The sequence below is a fragment of the Oreochromis niloticus genome, linkage group LG17, assembly GCF_001858045.2.
Source record: "Oreochromis niloticus isolate F11D_XX linkage group LG17, O_niloticus_UMD_NMBU, whole genome shotgun sequence".
Lineage (NCBI taxonomy): Eukaryota > Metazoa > Chordata > Actinopteri > Cichliformes > Cichlidae > Oreochromis > Oreochromis niloticus.
Genome location: NC_031981.2, coordinates 28471458 through 28495253, shown reverse-complemented (window position 1 = coordinate 28495253; position 23796 = coordinate 28471458). Strand labels below are relative to the sequence as shown.

The window sequence follows — 23796 nt, the reverse complement described above, 5'->3', positions numbered from 1 at the left end:
CACATCCATTTCTTTAAAGATACTTTATATTGCCTGCTAACGTAGGACACACGCTGTCAATATCAGTACATATTTCATTACACATAAACTCAAGTTGTTTACCATAAAAGATATAAATACAACAACAAAAAACTATGTAGGCCTACAATGCCTTAAGGCCATTGAAAAAAACAAAAAAACCTTAACTTCACAAATTAATAAAACACAATTTAACAAACACAGGCACACACGTATATACAGTGGCTTGCAAAAGTATTCGGCCCCCTTGAACTTTCCCACATTTTGTCACATTACAGCCACAAACATGAATCAATTTTATTGAAATTCCAAGTGAAAGACCAACACAAAGTGGTGTACACGTGAGAAGTGGAACGAAAATCATACATGATTCCAAACATTTTTTTTTTTTTTTTAATATATATATTTATTGAGATTTTTTGATATAAGAAAAAACAAACAAACAAAACAAACGAAAAAACAACAGACAACACAACAGCAAGGGCTAAAACACACAAATAAGACAAAAGTTTACACTGCAACAACGAAAATATTGCTTCAACACTGGCAATAAACAAAAATAAAACGCTAAGGTGGAAGGCTAAGTTATTGGTGATCGATCAAATAGGACTTTGTTTTAATACATGATCTAAAAATGGTTGCCACACATCAAAGAAATTACTAAGTTTGTCTGCTAATGTATACCTAATTCTCTCCATATGTAGTAGAGCAGTCAGTTCTGTGAGCCACATTTTGAATTGAGGTACAATATCCGTCTTCCAAAGAGTCAAAATAATTTTTTTAGCAATTACCATTCCGAACAAAACTGTGGTTTGTGCAGCAGAGCTAAGGTGTAAAAGGGAAGAGGAAGATCCAAACAATGCAATTATTGGGTCCGGCTCTAATGTGCAATTATAGATATCAGAAAAACAGTTAAAAATATTCAACCAATAGTTATACAATTTGGGACAAGTCCAAAACAAATGAGTAAGAGAGCCTTCTCCAAGTTTACAACGATCGCATATCGAACTGATAGAAGGAAAAATCCTGTGCAGTTTAGTTTTTGAATAATGAAGTCTGTGAAGCACTTTAAATTGAATTAACTGATGCCTTGCATTTATAGAGCAAGAATGGATCATACACAGACTCCTCTCCCACACCTCATCTCCAATCAGCAAACCAAGCTCTTCCTCCCATGCCATCTTCAAAAAGTCAGATTTAGAATTTAAATACTCAGAAAAGGCTTTCACAAAACCAGAAACCAACTTTTTAGAATCCGGGGAACTCAGAAGAAGTGTAAAAATTGACGCCTCTTCTGGAAGAGATGGAAAATTAGCAATACTCTGACGGACATAGTTTCTTATCTGTAAATAATGAAAAAAATGTGACGCAGGGAGAGAGAACTTGTTCTGCAACTGAGTAAATGATGCAAACTGCCTGTCAATATATAAATCTTTGAGAGTAATAATACCTTTCTGTGTCCAGATATCAAAAGAGGCGTCTAAACATGAGGGTGGGAATGCATGATTACCGTATGTTGGAGTATGGATTGAAGTGTCTGGTAGACCACAACCTTTTTTGATCTGACTAAAGATTTTAACACAGTTCGAAACTATAAAATTACTGACCTTGGTTCGCGAATTAGAGGATGAAAAAAGAAGAGCAGGGAGGGAACTATTCTCAACCCCACCACTCTCTATGACCACCCAAGGTGGGGTATCGGCAGACTTAATTTTTTGTACCCTTCCTGCCAATAAGCAAGAGTTCTAGCATTTGCAGCCCAGTAATAAAACTGAAACACTGGCAAAGCAAATCCACCCTTAAGTTTTGACTTACATAGATGAACTTTTGATATCCTGTGAGTTTTAAAGCCCCAGACAAATGGTAATACTACTGAGTCGATCACTTTAAAAAATTGCTTATTCAGAAAAATAGGTAAGTTTAAAAATAAGTATAAAAATTTAGGAAGGGAAACCATTTTAATTACGTTAATGCGACCTACCATGGAGATAGGGAGAGCCCTCCATTTCTCAACATCTATTTTCAATTTTTCTACTTGTTCAAGATAATTCAACTTAAAAATCAATTTAGGATCCTTAGGCAAAGTGACACCCAAGTATTTCAATCTGTCTGTGATTTTAAAAGGCAAAACTTTTAAAAAATCAACATCCAAATTTGTAGTTAAAGCCACAAACTCACTCTTCTGCCAATTAATTGTATAACCTGAGATTTCCCCAAATGACCTCACCACATCTAAGAGTACAGGAACAGATCGCTCAGGATTTGACAAAAACAAAACAACATCATCCGCATATAAGGAAATGTAGTGCTTGATATTCCCCAATCTGACAGGGTCAATAGAGGGCTCATTCCTAATGGCTATTGCAAGAGGTTCAATAGAAATTGCAAAGAGCAAAGGGCTCAAAGGGCAGCCTTGTCGTGTCCCGCGGTGTAAAAAAAAAGGCGCAGATCTATCTTGGTTAGTAAGAATGGAAGAAGAGGGATGCCTATATATCATATCAACCCATGATATAAACTGTTCGCCTAAACCGAACTTCTCCAGTACCCGGAGCATATAGGCCCACTCGACCTGGTCAAACGCCTTTTCGGCATCTAAGCTCAGTACTGCGATCTTGGAAGCTCCCCAGTGCCTATGATACATAATATTCATCAATCTTCGAACATTAAAGAAGGAAAACCTCTGAGGAATAAACCCAGTTTGATCCGGATGGATAATTGATCCAACATGTCCATTTAATCGGTTTGCCAAAATTTTAGTGAAAATTTTCATATCCAAATTCAACAAAGCAATAGGTCGATAAGAGGAACATTCTGTTTCATCCTTTCCTTCTTTCAATAACAAAGAAATATTAGCTTCATATAGCGTACGAGGAAATGCTTGAGTATGGAAAGAATGCTTAAACATTCTCAATAAAAGCGGGGCCACCTTTTCAGAGTATTTTTTATACAATTCAATGCCAAACCCATCTGGGCCTGGAGACTTTCCATTGGGGAATGACTTAATAGCTTTCGAAACTTCTTCAATAGTAATATCTGAGTTTAAAGCCTCTCGTGCAGCATCATTCATTTTCGGGAGATCCAACTTCCCTAACCAATCAGAAATATTGCCCCAAGATTTTGACATATAGAGCTCTTCATAATATTCTCTAAATCGCTCATTAATAGCTTTAGGGCTAATTAAAATTTAACCTGATCTTGATTTAATTTTGTGTATAGCCCTACTGGCCTGTAGGCCTCTCAGCTGCCGAGAAAGAAGCTTATGGGGCTTATCTCCAAACTCAAAATGCTTCTGTCTGATCCTAAATAGCTGATCTGTTACTTGACTAGATAAAATTGTGTTATATTCAAACTTCCTTTTAATGATATCTTGAAACAAAGAGGGACAAGAAGAAACCTTATGGTCCTGTTCTAACTGTGTTAATTCAGTTTCTATTTCGAACAGGCGTTTCCGTCGTTCTTTTTTTAACGAAGATTCAAATGAAATAATTTCTCCTCGCATTACCACTTTAAATGTTTCCCATAGAATCGAATCAGAAACGTCTTGTTTATCATTAGTTTCCAAGAATTCTGATATTTTAGTTGTCATAAATTGGCAAAAGGATGACTCAGACAGGAGTGACGGGTGAAAACGCCAATTACCCTGTTGTTTCGTACCACAGAAGTCCAGGACTAAAGAGGTTGGAGAGTGATCCGAGATCAAAATATTATGATAAGATGAGCATACAACTTTAGACATCAATTTAGAGTCAAGCAAAAAATAATCTATTCTGGAGTACGATTTGTGCACTTGTGAAAAATAAGAGTAATCTCTACCAGTAGGGTTACACAGTCTCCAAACATCAACTAGGTTAGTAGAGCTCAACATATTATTCAGAACAGTCGAAGCGTTAAACAACTGGGAGCTTTGAGTGGATCTATCCAAGTGTTTATCAAGTACACAATTAAAATCGCCTCCTAAAATTACATGAGTATCAGCGAGACTAGATAATAAATTAAATATTTGTCGAAAGAAAGTTGGGCTATCAAAATTAGGACCATATAAATTCAATAAAGTAACGTGGGTTGCATGAATATGGCCCGTCACCAGGATAAATCGACCATTCGGATCACTAACCGTGGACTCATGTCTAAATGGAACTGTTCTACGGATCAATATAGCCACTCCACGAGCTTTACTAGAGAATGTCGACTGAAAAATCTGATTAGCCCAGGAGCACCTGAGCAACCTCTCTTTAGTCGGTTTCATATGAGTTTCCTGAAGATACACAACACTCAAAAAAGTGAAATTGTGTGGTTATTGCATTTACAAGTCTCTAACATGTGATTTGAACAAAATTAATTTGTGTTTCCAAGGTGAACGTAATTAAATCATATATGATCTGCATGAAATTTACCAATTTAGCACCTCTTAAATTTATTCTTGTTGATATGACATGATAAAATCTAACAAGAGTGGTTAGCTGCCTTAAAGACTCGCGATATCACAAGATCACACGTGATTTTAACCACAGGAGACAGGAAAGCGCATGGTTTGCTTCGCGGTCATCTTGGAAAGGTAAGAGTGAATCTGTCTTCATCCATCCAGATGAAAATACTTTTTGCGTAAAGATATCATTAGTTTGTCTATTCTTTTCAGTGATATTTATTCACATTTGGTTTTTTTTGGTTTTTTTAAAAATCTGTCTGTTTATGCCATTTGTGCTAGCTAGCACGTACAACAATATAGGACAATGTCAAGCTAGCACAAGTATAAAAGCCTAATATGAAAGACATAGCTACTTCAAATGTAGATATTGTTTATAACTTAACATCTGCAAATAGGCTAGTTGGGCTCTACCACAGAAACTGTTGTGATAAATACACATTTTATGTATTTTATGTATGGGTTGTTGAAATGTGTAAGTTTGTAAGTTGCAACTATTGCACAGTAGTTTCCTTAACAATTGATATATGTTTTTAGTACACTGAGGAGGAAAGACCAAACATGAACAGATATTTTTTTCTGTTTTTTTTAATTTTTTTGAAATAAAATATTTGTCTACTTAATAAACTTAGAGACTTGCAGTGTGGACAAGCTCTATAATCTAAATATTTTTATTGCTAAAGTACAATTAATGTTGTTATGCATTTAATTTTCAATATATTATCTTGCAGAACTAGAAATAAATGGTAAAGCAAATTCTTATTAAGATGCCAATTTACAATTATTTATTTTAATTCCTGAAGAGAATGTTATGCTTTATTAATTTTACTCCTGAGAGAATTCCAGTTTAAATTTGATTATAAAAATGTGAATAATTCATTTTGAAATTCTTCATTCCTGTTCAACATGGTAAAATGTTGAACTCACTGAAAAGGAAAGAGTCCAAATTACAGGAATTAACTAATTTTTATGACAGGCAGTCTAATAAATCTAAAATGTATTGAAAATTAATGTGGCATTATTTTATTTACATCAATTTTAATGGACATAGCCTGCCACACCTTTATCGAATTGCTTTGTTGAAATCAGATTTACCCTTGTTGAAACAGTTAACGTTATCTTAATTTCCTCTTTTAGGCTGTTGTGAAATGGCTGCAATGGTGAAACTCAGAATCATTTTCTCCGAAAATGATTCCCGGAGATTGATCTTTCCAAATGGGATGCCAGAGTCTGTCAATGAGCTAGTTCAGCAGATAAAGGGACAGTGTGGAGTTAATGGGGACTTCAGGCTTCAGTTCATGGATGCAGAATTTGGGAATGAATTCACCAACTTGGAGTCAATGTCGGACATCCAGGACAAAAGTACCATCAAGGTCATCTTTAGCTCAGTTGCACCTGTCGAGCCTGGTGAGCCACTGCTCCCTCTTTACTCATCTGCTGCCACTTCCCGCACTCTAGATGACTCCTCATCCCTTTCATCTCCTGGGAACTCATTTGATACAGACATATTGTCTTCTCCTGAATCTACGTCCTCAAGAGCCACTGCATGGCCCGATGTCTTCCCCATTCCCCGGTTCTCTTATGATACTCAACTACAGCTGGACAGGGCCAATGCTACTTTCAAAGAAACTGGAGCTTTGTTGAATCCTGATCATAAAATTAAGTCTGCCATTCTTGATGGTTTAGCTGAAACAATTGTTCAGTACAAGGTCTACCTCTCTGACAGGGAGTTTGATGAGGTCGCAGAAGCTCTTGTAACAACCCATCCATGTTTGAAAGAGCCTGGTTCAGTCACTGGATATGGCGGATGGAAAACAAGCTTGAAGTATAAACTTGCTAACTACCGAACTAAGCTTAGACGGCTTGGATGCCCTGAAGTTACTGTGAATTCCTTAAAACATAAACCTGATGGCAAATGTACTCCTGCGTATGGCGTGAAGAAGCCAAAAAAAGCTGAAGTGAATTACTGCCCCACTTATCCAGCTGGTGAAACTGCAGAGACACTAGAAGAAATCAGAGTGGACCTCCTGTCAGAAGTTAAGAAAAAAAACAATGACCATAGGGTGGCTGCAATGATGGAGAAGACCTTTGCTCTCAGAAGGCAAGAGGTGGTACGTGAAGCACCGATGATCGCTGATTTCAAAATGAGGTGGCCAGCTCTCTTCCATGTGTGTGAGGTAATTGAATGGGTTTAACAAAACAGCAATATTTTGCTTCCATTGGATTATTATATAAAAGTAACTTGTGACCACATGGGATTTACTGAAGGTCAGCTAAAGCAGCCTGTCTTAGCTTAGCTACAAATATGAATGCAGGAACCTAATATACAAGAAATTAATGGATTATGCATTCACATGTATTGAACAGACTTGACTGTGGACTGAATAATGACAACACAATCCTCTGTTAATTATTTGTGGTTGTATTTTCCTTTGTTAAGTATCCTGGGTTTTTTTTGAAAGGTGCTGTGTAAATCTCAGTTATAAATGTATTCTTATTATTAGTCAAACTGAGTTTTGTCTGTTGGATTATTATTCTGCCTTTTGCAGGTGAGTGCAGAATTCAAGAGGATTACAACAATCCATTTGCAGTCCAAGTTCTTCTCCCAGCTGGATAGTTATTCGGCAAACCTTATCAAGATATATGCCAAGAAGGGTGGAGTACAAGGGCGAAAAATTAAGACCATCATGGCACCTGCAACCCAGGTATGACAAGATATATTTATACAAGCCCAATTGAAGAAAGTTTGGATATTGTGTAAAGTGTAACTAAAACCAGAATGCAGTGATTTGCATTTCAAAACCATCTTTTACTTACAAATAAACATAGAAATTTGGTGAGTTAGAAACATTTGTAAATGTTTTTGTATTTGATTCTAATCTGCTAATTTTTATTCTGCTTGAACTGCAGCTGAAAACTAATCAGTTAAATTTGTAATTCACCTAAAATATCTGTTCAGTGACATTGATTTCACTTTGATATGGAGACAAGCTAATGTGATTTCCATGTCTCCTTTATCAGGCTGCGGGATGGTAAGCTTTAGTGTTTAAGTGAGTCCAGTTTAAATTTTCAGACTCTAATGTGCTGATATCACCTTACAAATAAACAACAGCACTTTAAGCAAATAATTTACTGGAACTACAATGTTTATTTTACTGCTCTGTTTATTAAAACATCAGATTCAACATTTGCTGCACCATTCATCACTAGTCCCTAAACAGCATGGGTGCTTTTTACTGTTATGTTTTAGTCTTCTTTATAGATTGTTAATCCCTATCTCATAACGTCCCTAGAGTACACTTATAGGGATTATTTCATGGAAGAAGAGTCATATGACCCGTGAAACGCTCCTTTAGATTGGTTAGATATTGCTAACACCATCCTTTTTATGGAAACGAGCCGGGGAAATCCTAGGTTAAGTTAATGAGTTAATAACCAACTTCGTGTGAGTGCACATCCTGATCACCAGTGTTAATCCAGATAAGGGAAAGATACCCTGGGTATGTTGAACTCGCTTCATAGTATAGGCCTCTGTTGCTCGACTTTTGGGAGAAGAATGTCGTCTCATTCTTGTCTGATACACAATTCTAGCTGCTCTACAGAGGCCTATACTAGGAAATGGGTTCAACAGCGAGTTTGAGAGTAAATACAGCAGAAAAAGAATGCAAACATAGGCTTAAACTACATACAAATTTGATATGAGGACAGCATGTACAGCAGCGGTCCCCAACCCATTTTTGCTCCACGGACGGGTTTGTGTCTGACAATATATTCACGGACCAGCCTTTAAGGTGTCACAAATAAATAAAACCAGTACCAGTACCCAAAAAAATGTATTCATAACACACAGGGAAAGCTAAAAACCGATAAAACCTCTCAGCCTGGGGTCCTCTTTTGTCATTTTTTTTTTTTTTTTCATTTTATCACGTGCCAAATGTTATGGGGTGGTCAGAGGTCTGGAGAGCTGGCAGGCCAGTTCATCAAATTCAAGATGAGCTAATATTTTTCTTTAAAATTTTAAAATTTTCCCAGATTAAAAATTTAATATGTTCATTTGTAAGTGACATGTAGTTTTGAGACTAGGAAATCATTGCATTCTGATTGTATGTACATTTACACATCATCCAAACTTTCTTGAATTGGGGATGGTATGGCATGATTAAATTCATAGACAAAGTAATAAATAATATTACAATGACAGATTTGTCTAAAATGCGTAAAGACTATTCCAAAGGGGTAAGGATTGCAAAACAATAGCCTCTAAATTTCTCACAAAATGTTCTTTAACCCCACTGCTAGGTTGTTGAAATGGATTTCCATATATATGTGTGTATGTGTGTGTGTGTGTGTATATATCTGTGTATATATGTGTATATGTATATATGTGTGTATATATGTATGTGTGTGTGTATATATGTATGTGTGGAGAGTGAGAGAGAGTATATTTGTGTAATTTATGTATTTTTCCTCTGTGTATTAAGACTGCTGCTGTTGAAGTCAGAAGAGAATGCATCCTCAAAGGTCTTTGCGTGTACCTGAATGAAGATCCAGAGAAGCTGGTGAAGGATTACCTGGTATGTTAATTTGCATTTATCCTTATCTAAGGAGATGATCAAAGATAGGCTCAAACTACATATAAAAAGTTACATACAAGAAGTTTGTGGCTTTAAAAATTACCTTTTAAAAATAGGAAAAGGAAGGGCTTTATTTTTCTCACTAGGTACTGCACGCACCATTCTTGAGTGTTTTATACTAACCTCATAAAATAATATCATCACAGAACTAATATCATATAATGATTCACCCATTCACGCACACATTCATACAAGTATTTCTATGTAGCATTCACACTTTGATGGATGTATCAGGAGCAACTTGGGGTTCAGTATTTTACCCATGGTTAGTTCTGGTATTCAGACTGGAGAACCCAAGGATTAATCCAGTACACGACTTGCTCTACCTCCTGAGCCACAGCCACCCCTATCACATCTCAATATTTTAAAAGACAGGACTTTGTTGAGGTATTGAATTAGATTGTCTTGAGTCAGAAAAAATATCAGGCAGTCATTTTTGATTACATTTACATTATTATAAAGTTTGAATGAATAAAGCTTTTAGGTATTTTACATTAATTATCTCTCTCTCTCTTCTTTTTTTTTTAATTGTCACAGGACGTTGATAAAAGCATCGCCACTGCCATAGCAGAGACAGTCTTTGGAATCTGTGTCATTCGATCGGAGGGTGCAGAGCCTGGCGATGACCCTCAGGATGTTATGATTGTTCTAGAGGGGGTGGAAGTGATGGGTGAGTTGGGCAATGTAGCTTTTGCAGTGCCAATGTTGCTTGGTCTGGTCTACTCACTAAACCTGAGCTACCCTCCGGAACTCAGGTACACCTTTGAGGTTCTGCAGAAGATTCTTATGGAGTTGGATGCACACAAACTATCCAACAAAGTACAGGTTCTCAAAACTCTTCTTTCTCGTTGAGAAATGTTGCCAATACAACAGCTACACCATGTATCTGGAACATGAACCAGAAAGAACTGCAGACAGATGATACCATGCATTTTTTATTCATTTTGAGATACACAAAATTGGTGATATTTGTTTTTTTGAAAGTGCATCTCTTTGACCTTCAAAATCACTTGATTCAGCCGTTCATTGTGGTTAAAAAATGGTTTGAACAGGTTAAGTTGCCACCATGTCCACTACTTTTTTGTTTTTCTGTGATATAACTTGCATTACATGTATTCTTCACACGTTATGTGAAATTTGCTATAAATCCAATAAATTGGAGAAAACAAAAAGATCTGTATGACATTTTTTTTTATTTAAGTTTTAGATATTGTAATAGTGCAATGCATGTTATCCAGACTCTAGACTTTGTTAAATACTCCAAAAAAATTTCTCTTTAAATGAACTTAAAATAATCATGGAAAGAATTTCCACATTATTAAATGGCTTTCTATTAGCATTAAACACTTGTGTTGGACTAACATAATTTGTATGAGTTGGTTCAACTCAATTAACTTAAGCTGGAACCAAATTCAGTACATTAGTTGGAGAAAACCTACTGAATTGAGTTGGAACAAAACCCTTAAAGTTGGATCAACACTATTATCTTATATTGGATTCAAATGCAGTAAATACGTTGATTCATCAATCATTAATTAAGTTGGTCCAACTTGAGTACATTAAGTTGGAATTACAGAATTGTATAATGCTAAAATAAAGCAATTCAATCACGTGGAAATTCTTTCCATGATTTTTTTATGTTCATTTAAAGAGTTATTTTTTTGAGTGAACATCAGCAGCTAGCGATTTTAAGTGAGAAAAAACCTTAGCTCGTTTGTGCACATGTCCAAGTCCTCGCACATTCCAACTCACAAATCTAATGCCACCACTTAGCGATGATAAGTTAGGATTCACTCCAGAAATAATAAATAGCAGTGTACACATAAATTGCCCTTGTATAACATTAAGAAGTACAACATACCGACAACACAAAAAACATAACCCTCTTCCCCATCATCCCACTTTCCCAAACAAAAAAGAAACCCCGCATACTCACAGAGGGTCCGCATGACCATCACGAAATAAACGGTCCAAGGTGACGAGCTTTCCAACCTCCCCTCACAAAAGGGAGAAAAAAAAAAAATATATATATACCCTCAATGCCACCATAGTTGAGAAAAAAATGAAATAGTCACTTACATCCCAATGCAATGAGTTTCAAATAAGATGTCAAAGATTGTAAATTAGTCACTGCCTTCCTGTATAGTTCCCAGAAAATCCTCAGCCTCGTGTAGCGTTGAAAACACTTTGACCATGGAACCATGCATTACTCGTAAACGCGCTGGATAGTAAAAGCTACACCGAGCTCCAGCATCCATTAGGCGTTTACGCACATCCTGGAAGACCTGCCGTTGTTTCACCACCTCCGTCGGGAAGTCAGGGAAGATGTGAATCGCTTTACCATTATAGTTCAAGGGAAACTGCTCCCGAGCAAGCTGTAGTATCTTCTCTCTCACTTGAACGTGATGAATCCGCGCTATAGTTACCCGGGGACGATCTCTTTCCCCGGGAGTACGGCCGCCCAAACGATGTGCTCGGTCAATGTCCAAAGGCTTGTCAAAATTGTCCGCGCCCAAAAGCTTCGGGAGAAATTTAGACAAAAATTCCACCATACGACCATTTTCAATTTTTTCGGGCAGACCAACAATTTTAATATTCTGCCGTCTGGACCGACCCTCCAGATCTAATACTTTTAGACGAAGCGCCTCGTTATCCGCTTGCAATTTTAAACATGTTTTCTCAACCAGAGAAAGACGATGGTCGTGATCAGAACTAGCGTTTTCAACCTCCTGTAGCCGACCGCAGATATTCGTCAAAGAAGCCTGTGCTGTAGCCAGAGACGCTTCAAGACCGTCAAACCTTTCAGTCATCGTGATGTTTATTTTCTGAATTTCAGAAAGGACCTTGGAAAAACTTTTCCAAACATTTTTTACAAATAAATAACTGCAAAGTGGGGTGTGCGTAATTATTCAGCCCCCTGAGTCAATACTTTGTTGAACCACCTTTTGCTGCAATTCCAGCTGCCAGTCTTTTAGGGTATGTCTCTACCAGCTTTGCACATCTAGAGACTGAAATCCTTGCCCATTCTTCTTTGCAAAACAGCTCCAGCTCAGTCAGATTAGATGGACAGCGTTTGTGAACAGCAGTTTTCAGATCTTGCCACAGATTCTCGATTGGATTTAGATCTGGACTTTGACTGGGCCATTCTAACACATGGATATCTTTTGTTTTAAATCATTCCATTGTTGCCCTGGCTTTATGTTTAGGGTGGTTGTCCTGCTGGAAGGTGAACCTCCGCCCCAGTCTCAAGTCTTTTGCAGACTCCAAGAGGTTTTCTTCCAAGATTGCCCTGTATTTGGCTCCATCCATCTTCTCATCAACTCTGACCAGCTTCCCTGTCCCTGCTGAAGAGAAGCACCCCCAGAGCAAGATGCTGCCACCACCATATTTGACAGTGGGGATGGTGTGTTCAGAGTGATGTGCAGTGTTAGTTTTCTGCCACACATAGCGTTTTGCATTTTGGCCAAAAAGTTCCATTTTGGTCTCATCTGACCAGAGCACCTTCTTCCACATGTTTGCTGTGTCCCCCACATGGCTTGTGGCAAACTGCAAACAGGACTTCTTATGGTTTTCTGTTAACAATGGCTTTCTTCTTGCCACTCTTCCATAAAGGCCAACTTTGTGCAGTGCACGACTAATAGTTGTCCTATGGACAGATTCCCCCACCTGAGCTGTAGATCTCTGCAGCTCGTCCAGAGTCACCATGGGCCTCTTGGCTGCATTTCTGATCAGCGCTCTCCTTGTTCGGCCTGTGAGTTTAGGTGGACGGCCTTATCTTGGTAGGTTTACAGTTGTGCCATACTCCTTCCATTTCTGAATGATCGCTTGAACAGTGCTCCGTGGGATGTTCAAGGCTTGGGAAATCTTTTTGTAGCCTAAGCCTGCTTTAAATTTCTCAATAACTTCATCCCTGACCTGTCTGGTGTCTAAATCCAATCGAGGATCTGTGGCAAGATCTGACAACTGCTGTTCACAAACGCTGTCCATCTAATCTGATTGAGCTGGAGCTGTTTTGCAAAGAAGAATGGGCAAGAATTTCAGTCTGTAGATGTGCAAAGCTGGTAGAGACATACCCTAAAAGACTGGCAGCTGGAATTGCAGCAAAAGGTGGTTCTACAAAGTATTGACTCAGGGGGCTGAATAATTACGCACACCCCACTTTTCAGTTATTTATTTGTATAAAATGTTTGGAATCATGTATGATTTTCGTTCCACTTCTCACGTGTGCACCACTTTGTATTGGTCTTTCACGTGGAATTCCAATAAAATTGATTCATGTTTGTGGCTGTAATGTGACAAAATGTGGAAAAGTTCAAGGGGGCCGAATACTTTTGCAAGCCACTGTATACACACACACACACCTAGCAGTTTGTTTTGAATGTAGACACTGTTGTAATTGACCTCAGGTCAGCAGGCAGCTTGTTCCAAAGAATAGAATGAACAGAGTAACTATATCGGTGCCTGTATTTAGTTGGTTTACACACCACTGCTTTCAAAATACAGATGACAATACTTTTGACTTCTAATTGCAACTTATGTAGGGCAGAGAGTGTGTCATGATTTATGAAGTTTGAATCATCAATATGCTTAATCTGGATACATTTTAAGTAGATGTCTGTGACTTTTGCTCTCCACAGTGGGTTTTGTTTTGTTAGTACAACCAAAAACAGCTTTTACCGTAATGTAAATGTGTTTGCCTTAAAACCAATTTGGATCAACTTCTGTTGTTTTAAATCCGCTGCACAAATAAGAATGACTTGACAGTCAGGGCAAAGGATTTATTAAGACAGTTTCATGCATCATGTTTGAGGTATTGTTTGTCAATTCCAATAAAATAATTCATTTAATGTGTTTCAATATATTGTTGGAATGTCTGCATGTAGTTTACAGGTCTGCTGATATGACAACTTGTGATGAGAAGTAACAAAATAGTTGTACATCTTACTGAAAATTAAAATTAACTAATGTGGAAGATCCAGTGGAAGTCATGACTGAAATGTCATTTCATCACTTAATAAGCTACCTGGATATTGCTTGCCTCTCTGAAAGGGCTCAGTGACCTCTGACCTCTGTGTAGGGGTCTGTTTCTGTCTGAGGGATTTCCCTCCTCCTTACCTTATTTCTTTTGCTGTTGTTTCTGATGGGAAAAAAAGTTTTATTTTTCACGTCGTTGTAAATTGGTGGTTTGCAGAATTGTTTTTCATTTACAGCAGGGGTCGGCAACTTATTGGTATTAATCTGATACCAATACCAATGTTGATATTAATATTGTAAATATTTAGATTGATCCTCCCACCCCTAACTGAAAGCACCCTGGCACACTTTAACTTTTCCCAGAATTAGATCAAAGTTCTGCTTCTGGTGACCCGAGAGTTCTAACTGGGTTATTGGCACTAGATATATTGAACTGGGAGACATGAGGTGTCTTTCCACATACATGTAAGGACTGGTGCATTTTGAACAATTTGGTGTCATTGCATGATGGCAAATTTGCAAAGATGAGTGGGCCAAAATTCTTCCACAGTGATGTGAAATACTTGCCAGTTATCGCTAATGCATGATTGCAGTTCTTGCTGCCAAAGGCGGTGCAACCAGTTAAATGAACTCATCATTGAAGAACTGCATTTTGTATTTACTCGGGTTAGCTTTAAAAATTTGATGATCTGAAAATTTTAAATGTGACAAATATGCAACAAAATAAGAAACTGGGAAAGGGGCAAATAGTTTTTCAAAGCACTGTAGTCACAATTTTAAATACAAACAACTGTAAAAAATTACTAAGAAAGAGGAAAATCTGCTTTAAACCCCCCTCTTTATTATTGAGGTGCTCCATATAAACACCTGAATATTAAACAAGTCAAAAATAAACAAATTGGTAAATGTTCTACCTTTTAAAAATTTCACTTGATTATTGTACATGTGGTTGTACATGTTCTCTACTTTGCTTTCTTTCAGTGCATACCTGCCATGTTGGCATAAATCCATAAAGATGTAAATTTCTAACCTTTCAAAACATTTTGGAGGACTTTTTGATGAAAATTCTTAAAGTAGAGGACAGGATAACTTTTGCACTGTAATGATTACATTCGTGTAACAGCCAGACAATGTTAAATCATATTATATGTAAAAAGCTAGTATGAACATTTCAAGCAGACTTTGAAAATGTGTTTGCATGTAACTTCAGCAATTGCCAACATGTTCAATAATAACTTAGTACGTTTAAAACAAGTGATGAGAAAAAAGAGAAAAAGAATCAGCATTTACAAGCTGTGAAAACCACATAAGCTCCAGGCTTGAAACAAAGGTGGAAGTTGTGGTAATAAATGTTTTTAGTGTTTTGGGTGGAGTACTAAAGAAACAAATTGAGCTGGGACACGGTTGCTGCATACAATCTTACAATGCTTCAAAAATCAATTCCTTTAAGGGAGTTCTCATTCAAAACCAAAGCTGACTGCAGCAGCCACAAAGCAAGAGTGAATGGAAGACATCAGTACAGAGCTGCTTCCTGCCTCTTTAGGGAGTAGCGAGCAATGCTGGGAGACAGGCTGAGAATCGGAGATGCACTGAAGGGTGTCAATATAGTACAAAATTGAATTAAAGTGTAATTAGGGAAATCATTACCTGACACTTCTGCAGTGGGGGATTTGGTTAATTTACTGAACAATCCTTCAGTGAATGGACTGTGTCTTAGATTTTTATGTCAAGGGTGACTAAGTGCCTTTGAGTGATAGAGGATGAATTCGTAATGCACTCCTTAATAATGAAACACAATCAAATCTGCTTAAAAGTGTTTTTGCACTGTAGAAGATGGTGCTGACAGAGGCATATCTTATCTTGCTTTAAAGCATTAGCTGTAGTTTCAAACAGCAATGCCTTGCACTGTGTATGCTTTAAAAAAAAATTGCTCCAGTGTGCTCAGTTCATACTTCATCCTATTCTGACTTCATGTGAACTTCTGATACAATGGCTGAAAAGAGAGTATAGCAATGTTGAGTATACAAATGAGCTTTAAAAAATCTTAAAAGAAAAAATATATTATTCTGTAACATTATAAACAAGATAAGATAAGATAGCCTTTATTAGTCCCACACGTGGGAAATTTGTTTTGTCACAGCAGGAAGTGGACAGTGCAAAAGTTATATAGCAAAATTAGAATACAATAAGAATAAAATACTGTATACAACTGTAAAGAATAGAATAAAATAAAATACTATATACAGTAGAATAAATAGAATAAAATATACAATAGGATAAAAATAGAATGCAAATGCTTTATACAACTGAGCAAAAATACAACTTTGTCAGAAAAACAAACAAGCTTCTGAAATGGGTTTGTTTCAACCTACCAAGTCATATGCATCTCTGATTACCAGCTTATTACATTTTTTTTACTACATGAGACTCAATCCTTTTCAGACATTAGAGCTTTGTGCATATGTATAAACAGCTATACAGTACAGTCAATGACGCAAATACAAAGACATGAATGAACTGCAAAGACAATTGTTTGTCTTTACATTAACACAAGCTATCCTTACCCATACATATAAATGAGTTCTCAAATCATTCACCTGCTGAACTGATCAGGGAACAGATAAATGCTGGAGCAGCTTGGTGTGAATTGTATTTCATTGTTGGGTAGAAATGAGACCGAGAAAATGGCTGATGCGTAATTTCAGAGTAACCTCAGAGGTAAAGCATTTACAAACATTTTCTGCTACAATAAATATAACAGATTGGTAGCTGGAAAAGCATAAATAACAGATCGCCACAAAATATTGGGAGATGCGGATTGTCGCACAGATGCCAAGCACCAGGTATCTATTTAGAAATCAATAGCAATTGTTAGTATTGTGCTTTTGAAATAGGACCAATAAGTACTGTACTGATATAGGGGAAAGTGATAGACCGGAGAGCACCTTTAAGAATAAAACAGCAAGGGCTTAAAGAAATACAGAGAGACAAAGAAAACAGCTTTTACAGATGTCTCACTTTACATCTCATCAGTGCAGTAAAGCCTGCGTGGATATGATGATAGATCCATGCAGTTTCTCTGTTGAAAGTCAGGGGAATAGTTCCAAGCAGTTTAGATTAAGGCTGGTAAAGACGGAGGAAATGTCTTTTTTCTTTGCTTGTTTTGCACACAATAGTATAGATGCTTTTGCACTGATGAAACTCTAAACAATGAAGTGCAAAGATGACGTTTGGATGGAAACCTTAAGAAATTACCTAACCAGTGGTGTTCCATCAGGAGAACCAAGGAAAGCGGTGCTTATCTAGTGAAAGCTAAAAATTAGACAAGAAAAAACATCAGTTAAAATGTAAGAAAATGAAAGTGATCTCCTTTCATCTCATACTTCATTGTGTCATAAACTTTCATGCCTGTTTGCATCTTTTTTTGCAAATTGCATCTTGTGGCCACAGTCTCTGGAAGCCCGTTTAACTCTGCTCCACTAAAATTTGTAGTTGTTTTCATGGGCATATAGCTGTAACAGTGGATTGAGCTTGTCAAGCTGAAAGGCCATCCACTTTTTTCTGGTTGTTTGCACATCAGCATTGTAGTGAAACCTGAATCTCCCATGAGACAAGATGCCACTGGCTCTATGTTCACTTCTCTGAGATCAGTTACGGTCTTTAGCATAAGCTCAGTAAACATAGTTCTATGATTTATCATCTTAACAGAGCAGTTTCCTAGTACTAACCACCTAGGAAAACATGTCTGATGAAAGAAATTCATCAAAGTCTTTTAGCATGTTAGCAAAGAAAGTGTTGATGATGGAGAGCAGACTCATGTTGTGTCTAATTTAATAAAAAAAACGCATACCTGAAAAGGTGCAAGATCAACCTGCACTTTGAGACTGGCAGGTATGAGAAAAAAACTTAACCAGCCTAAAGAGTCATTTTGCCAACACGATAACTTTTAAATACAAATACAAATACATTTAATATAACTTTTTAAATCAAGATGTAGGTCTGTGTTTTTGAGTTCATTAACAGGTGTTTATTTCTAGGAATGCGGTCCTTACAAGACAGCAACTACAAAGATGTTCTATAGAATATGAGACTGAACAGAATATATATGTGTTTAAAATCAACTCAACCTTAAACATCTGATGGAGTAATATTACTGAGATGGTAGATCAAACTATGTTGGGCTGGTCCTGAAGAATTTATATTATGAGCACACCTAAATGTTATTATTAGATTTATTTTATTGCTTATTAGTAATTGAGTGTTTTCCTTTTGTTTATCTGTTTAAAAAAAACATTTAAATGGTACTTTAGTGTGCACATTTATTTATCTCTGACTGAACTCAGCATAAGGATTTCACAGATTATTGTTTGTGTTCAAATGGCAAAATAAAGCCATTATATCTTATCTCTTCAGTTTCTACTTTTGACAGTCTATGTACAATTTGTCAGTAGTACAGTTTTATTTGTAGTGAGGTGTTTTCATAGTAGTTTATCATTACTTTTGCTAAAGAACTGGTTCTAAAAAGTTCCTCCAGGACCCCTCATTTTAAGATGAGAGAATGGGCTGAAAATAATGGGTTATAATGACTTCTGTAGTAATTTATTCACTATAGAAGTAATAATATTTTACAGTTCTTGAGCTAGGAAGACATTCAGCCAGTTAAGTGAAAACACCCTGGAAAAGTGCAGCAAACTGTAGGAGGATGTCAGGATACATGAAACAGGTTTTTTGATTCATAAATTAAAGGCCACAAAATGCAAAAGATATAGTTTGTTTTTGATGTACATTTGTTCTTTGTTACTTATACTGCCTTTTGTGTGGTTATGTACAACTTGTTCAAATCTGAAGATTCCAATTGGTGGACTGCTCCTAGAAAAGAACCTGTCGCTCCAAACAATCTCTCTCTGTAGTCTTCTGGGGAATAGTGTTACTGTTGATTTATCTGACCATGGAATGAAAAGCAGCTAAGTTAAAAAAAAAAAAAAAAAATTCAGAAAATGTAGTGGCCATGTAATCAATGGCGAGAACAACAGACAGTGTCATCAGCATATAAATGATACAAAGCATCTTTTTCAGAAGTTATTTGCATAAACAGAAAGCATACAGCATTTTGATATAAGGAAGAGGAGGAGTTACCAAGGTTGTAGGCTGAACTGTGTCAGATGGGCTAGCCCTAAACCAAGTTCAAATGTTAAAGTAGATGATGCCTCTGGGTGTTAAGTGTGAAAGCAATACTCGTGACATTGTTGCATGATTTGCAAAGATTATTTTCAGGCTAAACAACATAGCTACACACACTTACATGACCGCAATTAGAAACAGTAGATCCCTGTGGGACAGAGATTTATGAGCAGGTGTCTGTGTGTGTGTGTGCGTGTGTGTGTGTGTGTTTGTGCGCGTTACTCTGGGGTAACGTAGTACAGTGTGTGTGAGATGCCATTATTTTCACAGAAGAGCTTCATTTGTTGCTCCTTCTGAAGTAATTAATTTATTCATGACAGTTAAAAATAAAACCAGGAGAGGACCCATGTGAGAATATGCAGGCAGAGGAAGGAGTTTGAAGGGTGTCAAAACATCTGCTTGTTACACTTCAGAGGAACATCCTCTAATATTCAAAGACAGAAAATGCTAGTTTATGGGCTTCTAGTAGCAGTAGATATAGCCTTTTTTCTACTTTCACTTTGTCATTTTAGTGATTAAACATGTTTCCTCCTTGAGGAACAACAGTTAAATCTCTAATGCTGTGCATCCATGAATTGCCCTTGTTGATTATTGATTAATGCGGGTCAAACAAGAACTTTCAGATATTCATATAAAGGAAAAGTAAAGGAAATATTAATAACATTAATAAGAGATTTTGGGCACTTTTAGTATTCATAAATAAAATTTCTTACTGCAATAAAGCCTAATGCTGGGAAGGTGAATGTGGTTAAAACCAAAATATTTAAAGTGCACATTTGTTATGCTTTTTAAAACATGAATAATCACCCAGTGCAAGGATATGGCCATTGCCTTGCTCTCTGGGTAATGATGCAGAATAAAATTCAAAAAAAAGGTGTAGAAATTCTGACCTTGAGTCAGTGAATATCATAAGGTAAACAAACACCAGTGAGAAAAAAACATTCCATTTCAAGAAAAGCATTGCTTTTCTTCTTAAAATACCCTTTGCACGTCAACACGATACCATTTAAAATGATGAATACTTTGAATTAACCTTAAATTAGATTCCATTTCATAAAATGGCTTGAGGTGCATTCATAATCCTCTAAATCAAAGTGTGTGTTTTTCCAAATAACCAAACCCTTTTTCTGACTTCTCATAGTTCTTGAGACTTTCTCTCTCTCTCTTTTTTTTCATGTCTCCCAGCCCTGAGTTGTGACAGCTCAGGTCCCTGCAGTCCCCCCTGCATGTCAGTCATTTTCCAGAAACACCCTCAGATCACAACATTCCATTTATTCGGTAAGTGTTTGTGATCGCATGTAATTTGGTTTTCTCTGCACTGTCCCAGTGTTGATGGCAGCTGATGAGGTCTTAGAGAGCCAAGCCTTTTATTCTCCTGAGATCATGTCCCAAAACAGCATCTGGCCATGCCTCACAGCCAAACACACACGCACACACACACTCACAGTCTGTCACACAAACTGCCACATGCACGCCGAATATACTATATTTAACTAGTTCAGTTCTTCTCACTGCAGCATTTGCTCCAACTCTTCATCCATCTGCAGTCATTCCATTAAATTTCACTGCAGTCTGTTGTCTGCTGCTTAAAATCTCACTGCCGTGTAATTTCAGTATTGCGGGGACATATGGTCTCTGATAAAATGATATTATGTTGTGCCACACAAGAGGGGGAATCCAAACCAATTCATAAATATCGCTCAGTGAAGAATTTGTCTTTCTAAAGAGATACACACAACATGAGAACAGTGAAATATACAGAACTGCAAATGATTAGCACTGCATGAGACAAGCTGGAGCAGAACACAAGATTTGTGATGAGATTTTTGTGCAGCACTCAGCTTTTAAGCCCAAGTTTCCATTCTGTAAAGATGCTAATGGATTCTCTACCTCAGCTACCATATTATCTCAAATACAGCCTGCAGCAAATGGCTGAGCTATACCCACAATTTGTTAAGTTAATAGTCTCTGGAATTTTTAAATTATTATTTCATGTTATTATTTAATTTATCTTACTAGTGAGCGAAGAGAAGAGAAGAGAAGAGAAGAGAAGAGAAGAGAAGAGAAGAGAAGAGAAGGTTTAAAGCTGTGAAGTTATTAGTTTATCCACAAATAAAAATCCTCTTTTCAACACAGAAGAAGTCTGCATATCATTATAACCTAGCAAGTTTGCTGGTGCCTTTTCTCCCACAAAATAGCGGCGACCCTTAACAAGGTTATTTGAGATCTATTGTGGGCAAACAATGACCATAAAATTACTGCAAACATCTTGTGCTGCACAATCCAACTATTCAAAAGTCCAATATTTACCTAATTATATCGTAGATTTTCTGCACTCGCTGTGCTCTCGTGGCCCTGCTGCACACAAAAAAGTGCTGCTGCTGTCTTCATCCCTTCTTTCTAGGCATATATTTCCACAATTTCAGGGTCATAAACACAAAATTCTTATTATTACAAAATAATGAAACCCTAAGGCAAAAGTAAGTCAGCCTGTGCTGGTATTACAGCTAACCCAACACACATCAGAAATTTGATTCCATGAACCACAGAAAATACTGCAGTTAATCAGTTAAATTCCTTCACTTTGATCTGAACTGTCCCATAATGATGGATTTGTCAAAATCACTGGGCAAATTAAAGTAAAGTGTCATTGCTCTAGTGTGCAGCTGTCATGTTGCAAATGAAGTGCAGGCAATGAGGGTGCTGTGGTCGTACATTGAATATGCTGCTTATTTACAGGTTTGTGACAGTGTTCTTCCCTTGCAAAAAGCACCAGTGTGACTTTTTGCCATAATAATTGTTTAATATTCCTTATTGCTCTCTATTGTTGCTGTAGACTGCATTGAAGACTCATGATTAACCTAGTTTCTTTTATGGACAACCAACCAGAAAGTGTGAGTAAACAGCGATACATGATAACCAGAGTGATATACTTTATCTCCGAGTACATTAGTTGGCTGGGCAAAACATAAAACCTCAAAGAAAGCTTGACTATATTGAGTTTGTTTGCATTATATCTGCTAAATGAGTAAGAATATATAAAATATCTGCTTTCAGGTGTCATTTCTTTTGGTAAGAATTTAAATGTTTTATCAAACATTTATTTTTTTCTGTTATAAAACCTAATAAATCATTAATTTTATTAAATGTTGTAAATACTTAAATTGCTCTTAGCAAACAATGAAATAATTAATTTGAAAAATTAATAAAGTATTGCTCATGAGTTATACTGTTAAAACAGCAGTATATTACAGAATATACTACATTGGGAAATCACAATGTAATTTATTCATTTTTTATTTATTTAAGTATTTATTAGATTTTGCATTTTATAACAACAAATACAAAAATACAACAACCCAAGGAACAAAAAAAGAAAAGAAGAAAACAAGCAAACAAACAAACAAACACCCAAAACATAAAACAATGAGGTTTTAATGTCTGTTGCATTAAGCTCGAATGTCCAAGTCAGGTCGACATGTAGGTGCAAAAACTGTCCTGTTGTTCCACCGAAGAGTCAGTCGTGTGATGTAACCCTCCCAAAATCTTTTCGCAAGCAACGTTCCCAATCATTCTTTGTTTCCACCTTTTGAGTGTGGGAGTATGGGAGTCCTTCCAGTATTCCAAAATGACATGGGCACATGTTACCAATGCAGTGCTTAACACACTAAACTGGTTCATTTAGTCATTATTAAAGAATACATAATGAAAGGTGTTATTACTGATCAGTGAGCCCCATTTCATTCCCACAGCATTAAATGCTCAGCGGCATTGGAATGAAACTAGGAGCTATAATTATAGCTGTAATTATAATTGGAAATGATTTAATAAAATTTTTGTTTATAGATGTTCTATAATGATCATCTGTCTAACACAGAGAGACAGACAACCATTTGCACTCACATCCACACCTATGGGCAATTTAGAATTAGCAGTTAACCTAACCCCACTAGGGTTAGCCCATACAAACACAGTGAGAACATGTAAACTCCACAGAGAGGCCCCAGTCAGAATGTAGATTAGAACCCAGGACCTTCTTCCTGTGAGACAGCGGTGCTTGCAGCTTACATGGACTATCTACATGGCCCAGTGTGTCCTAATCCCAAGCCAACCACCCACAACCTAACCCTGACCCTAACCCTAACACCTGGCCAGTTCTCCACCCAACATCCCAGATGCACAAGACTCATTGACCTTCAGCAAGCACACAAGGTGCCATTCAGTGTTGGGCCTAAGCTACCAGCTCTTTGCATCTTAATCAAAACCACCACCTCTCCCAAAATGATGTCATACGCTTTAGGTGTCTAAACCTAACCAAACAGCTAGTAAAAGTAAAACTAAATAACGAGTGACATAGGATAGAAACCATGTATCCGTGTTCACAGCCTAGTGACTTACATCACTGCCACCCCACCTGCCTACTTCTATGCTCTGTGAAAAAACTTTACACGGCTAGTTGTTAGTCTAGTCCACATTTCCAAAGCAAATAAAGCATTGTGATGTAGAACATCATAAAAAAAAAAAACAGGTGCCTTATCCATGCACGATTTCATGAAATCAGGTAAC

General features: G+C 36.9%; 1 protein-coding gene and 1 long non-coding RNA gene across 3 annotated transcripts; both read left to right on the top strand.

Moving 5' to 3' along the window:
* The first annotated feature begins 409 nt into the window (after positions 1–409).
* LOC112842630 (uncharacterized) lies at positions 410–23042 on the top strand. The gene is made up of 3 exons (XR_003214491.1): positions 410–1293; positions 5280–5286; positions 23032–23042. It is a non-coding gene; the product is annotated as an uncharacterized LOC112842630 (long non-coding RNA).
* On the top strand, positions 4387–10232 carry LOC109195214 (sterile alpha motif domain-containing protein 3). Of its 2 annotated transcripts, XM_019347006.2 has the most exons (6): positions 4387–4573; positions 5579–6618; positions 6991–7146; positions 8923–9015; positions 9613–9745; positions 9831–10232. In XM_019347006.2, the coding sequence occupies exons 2-6, from the start codon at positions 5590–5592 to the stop codon at positions 9995–9997; spliced, it is 1578 nt and encodes a 525-aa protein (XP_019202551.1). In that variant the 5' UTR covers positions 4387–4573; positions 5579–5589; the 3' UTR covers positions 9998–10232. The 2 variants fall into 2 exon arrangements, with proteins under 2 accessions (XP_019202551.1, XP_025755285.1); XM_025899500.1 differs by having other exon boundaries at positions 9613–10232.
* Positions 23043–23796: the final 754 nt, after the last annotated feature.

Coding starts and splice junctions, on each gene's coding strand:
- LOC109195214 (XM_025899500.1), top strand. CDS start 5,590: ATGGCTGCAATGGTGAAACTCAGAATCATTTTCTCCGAAAATGATTCC. Junction 6,619..6,990: donor CTCTCTTCCATGTGTGTGAG/GTAATTGAATGG, acceptor TGCCTTTTGCAG/GTGAGTGCAGAATTCAAGAG. Junction 9,016..9,612: donor AGCTGGTGAAGGATTACCTG/GTATGTTAATTT, acceptor TAATTGTCACAG/GACGTTGATAAAAGCATCGC.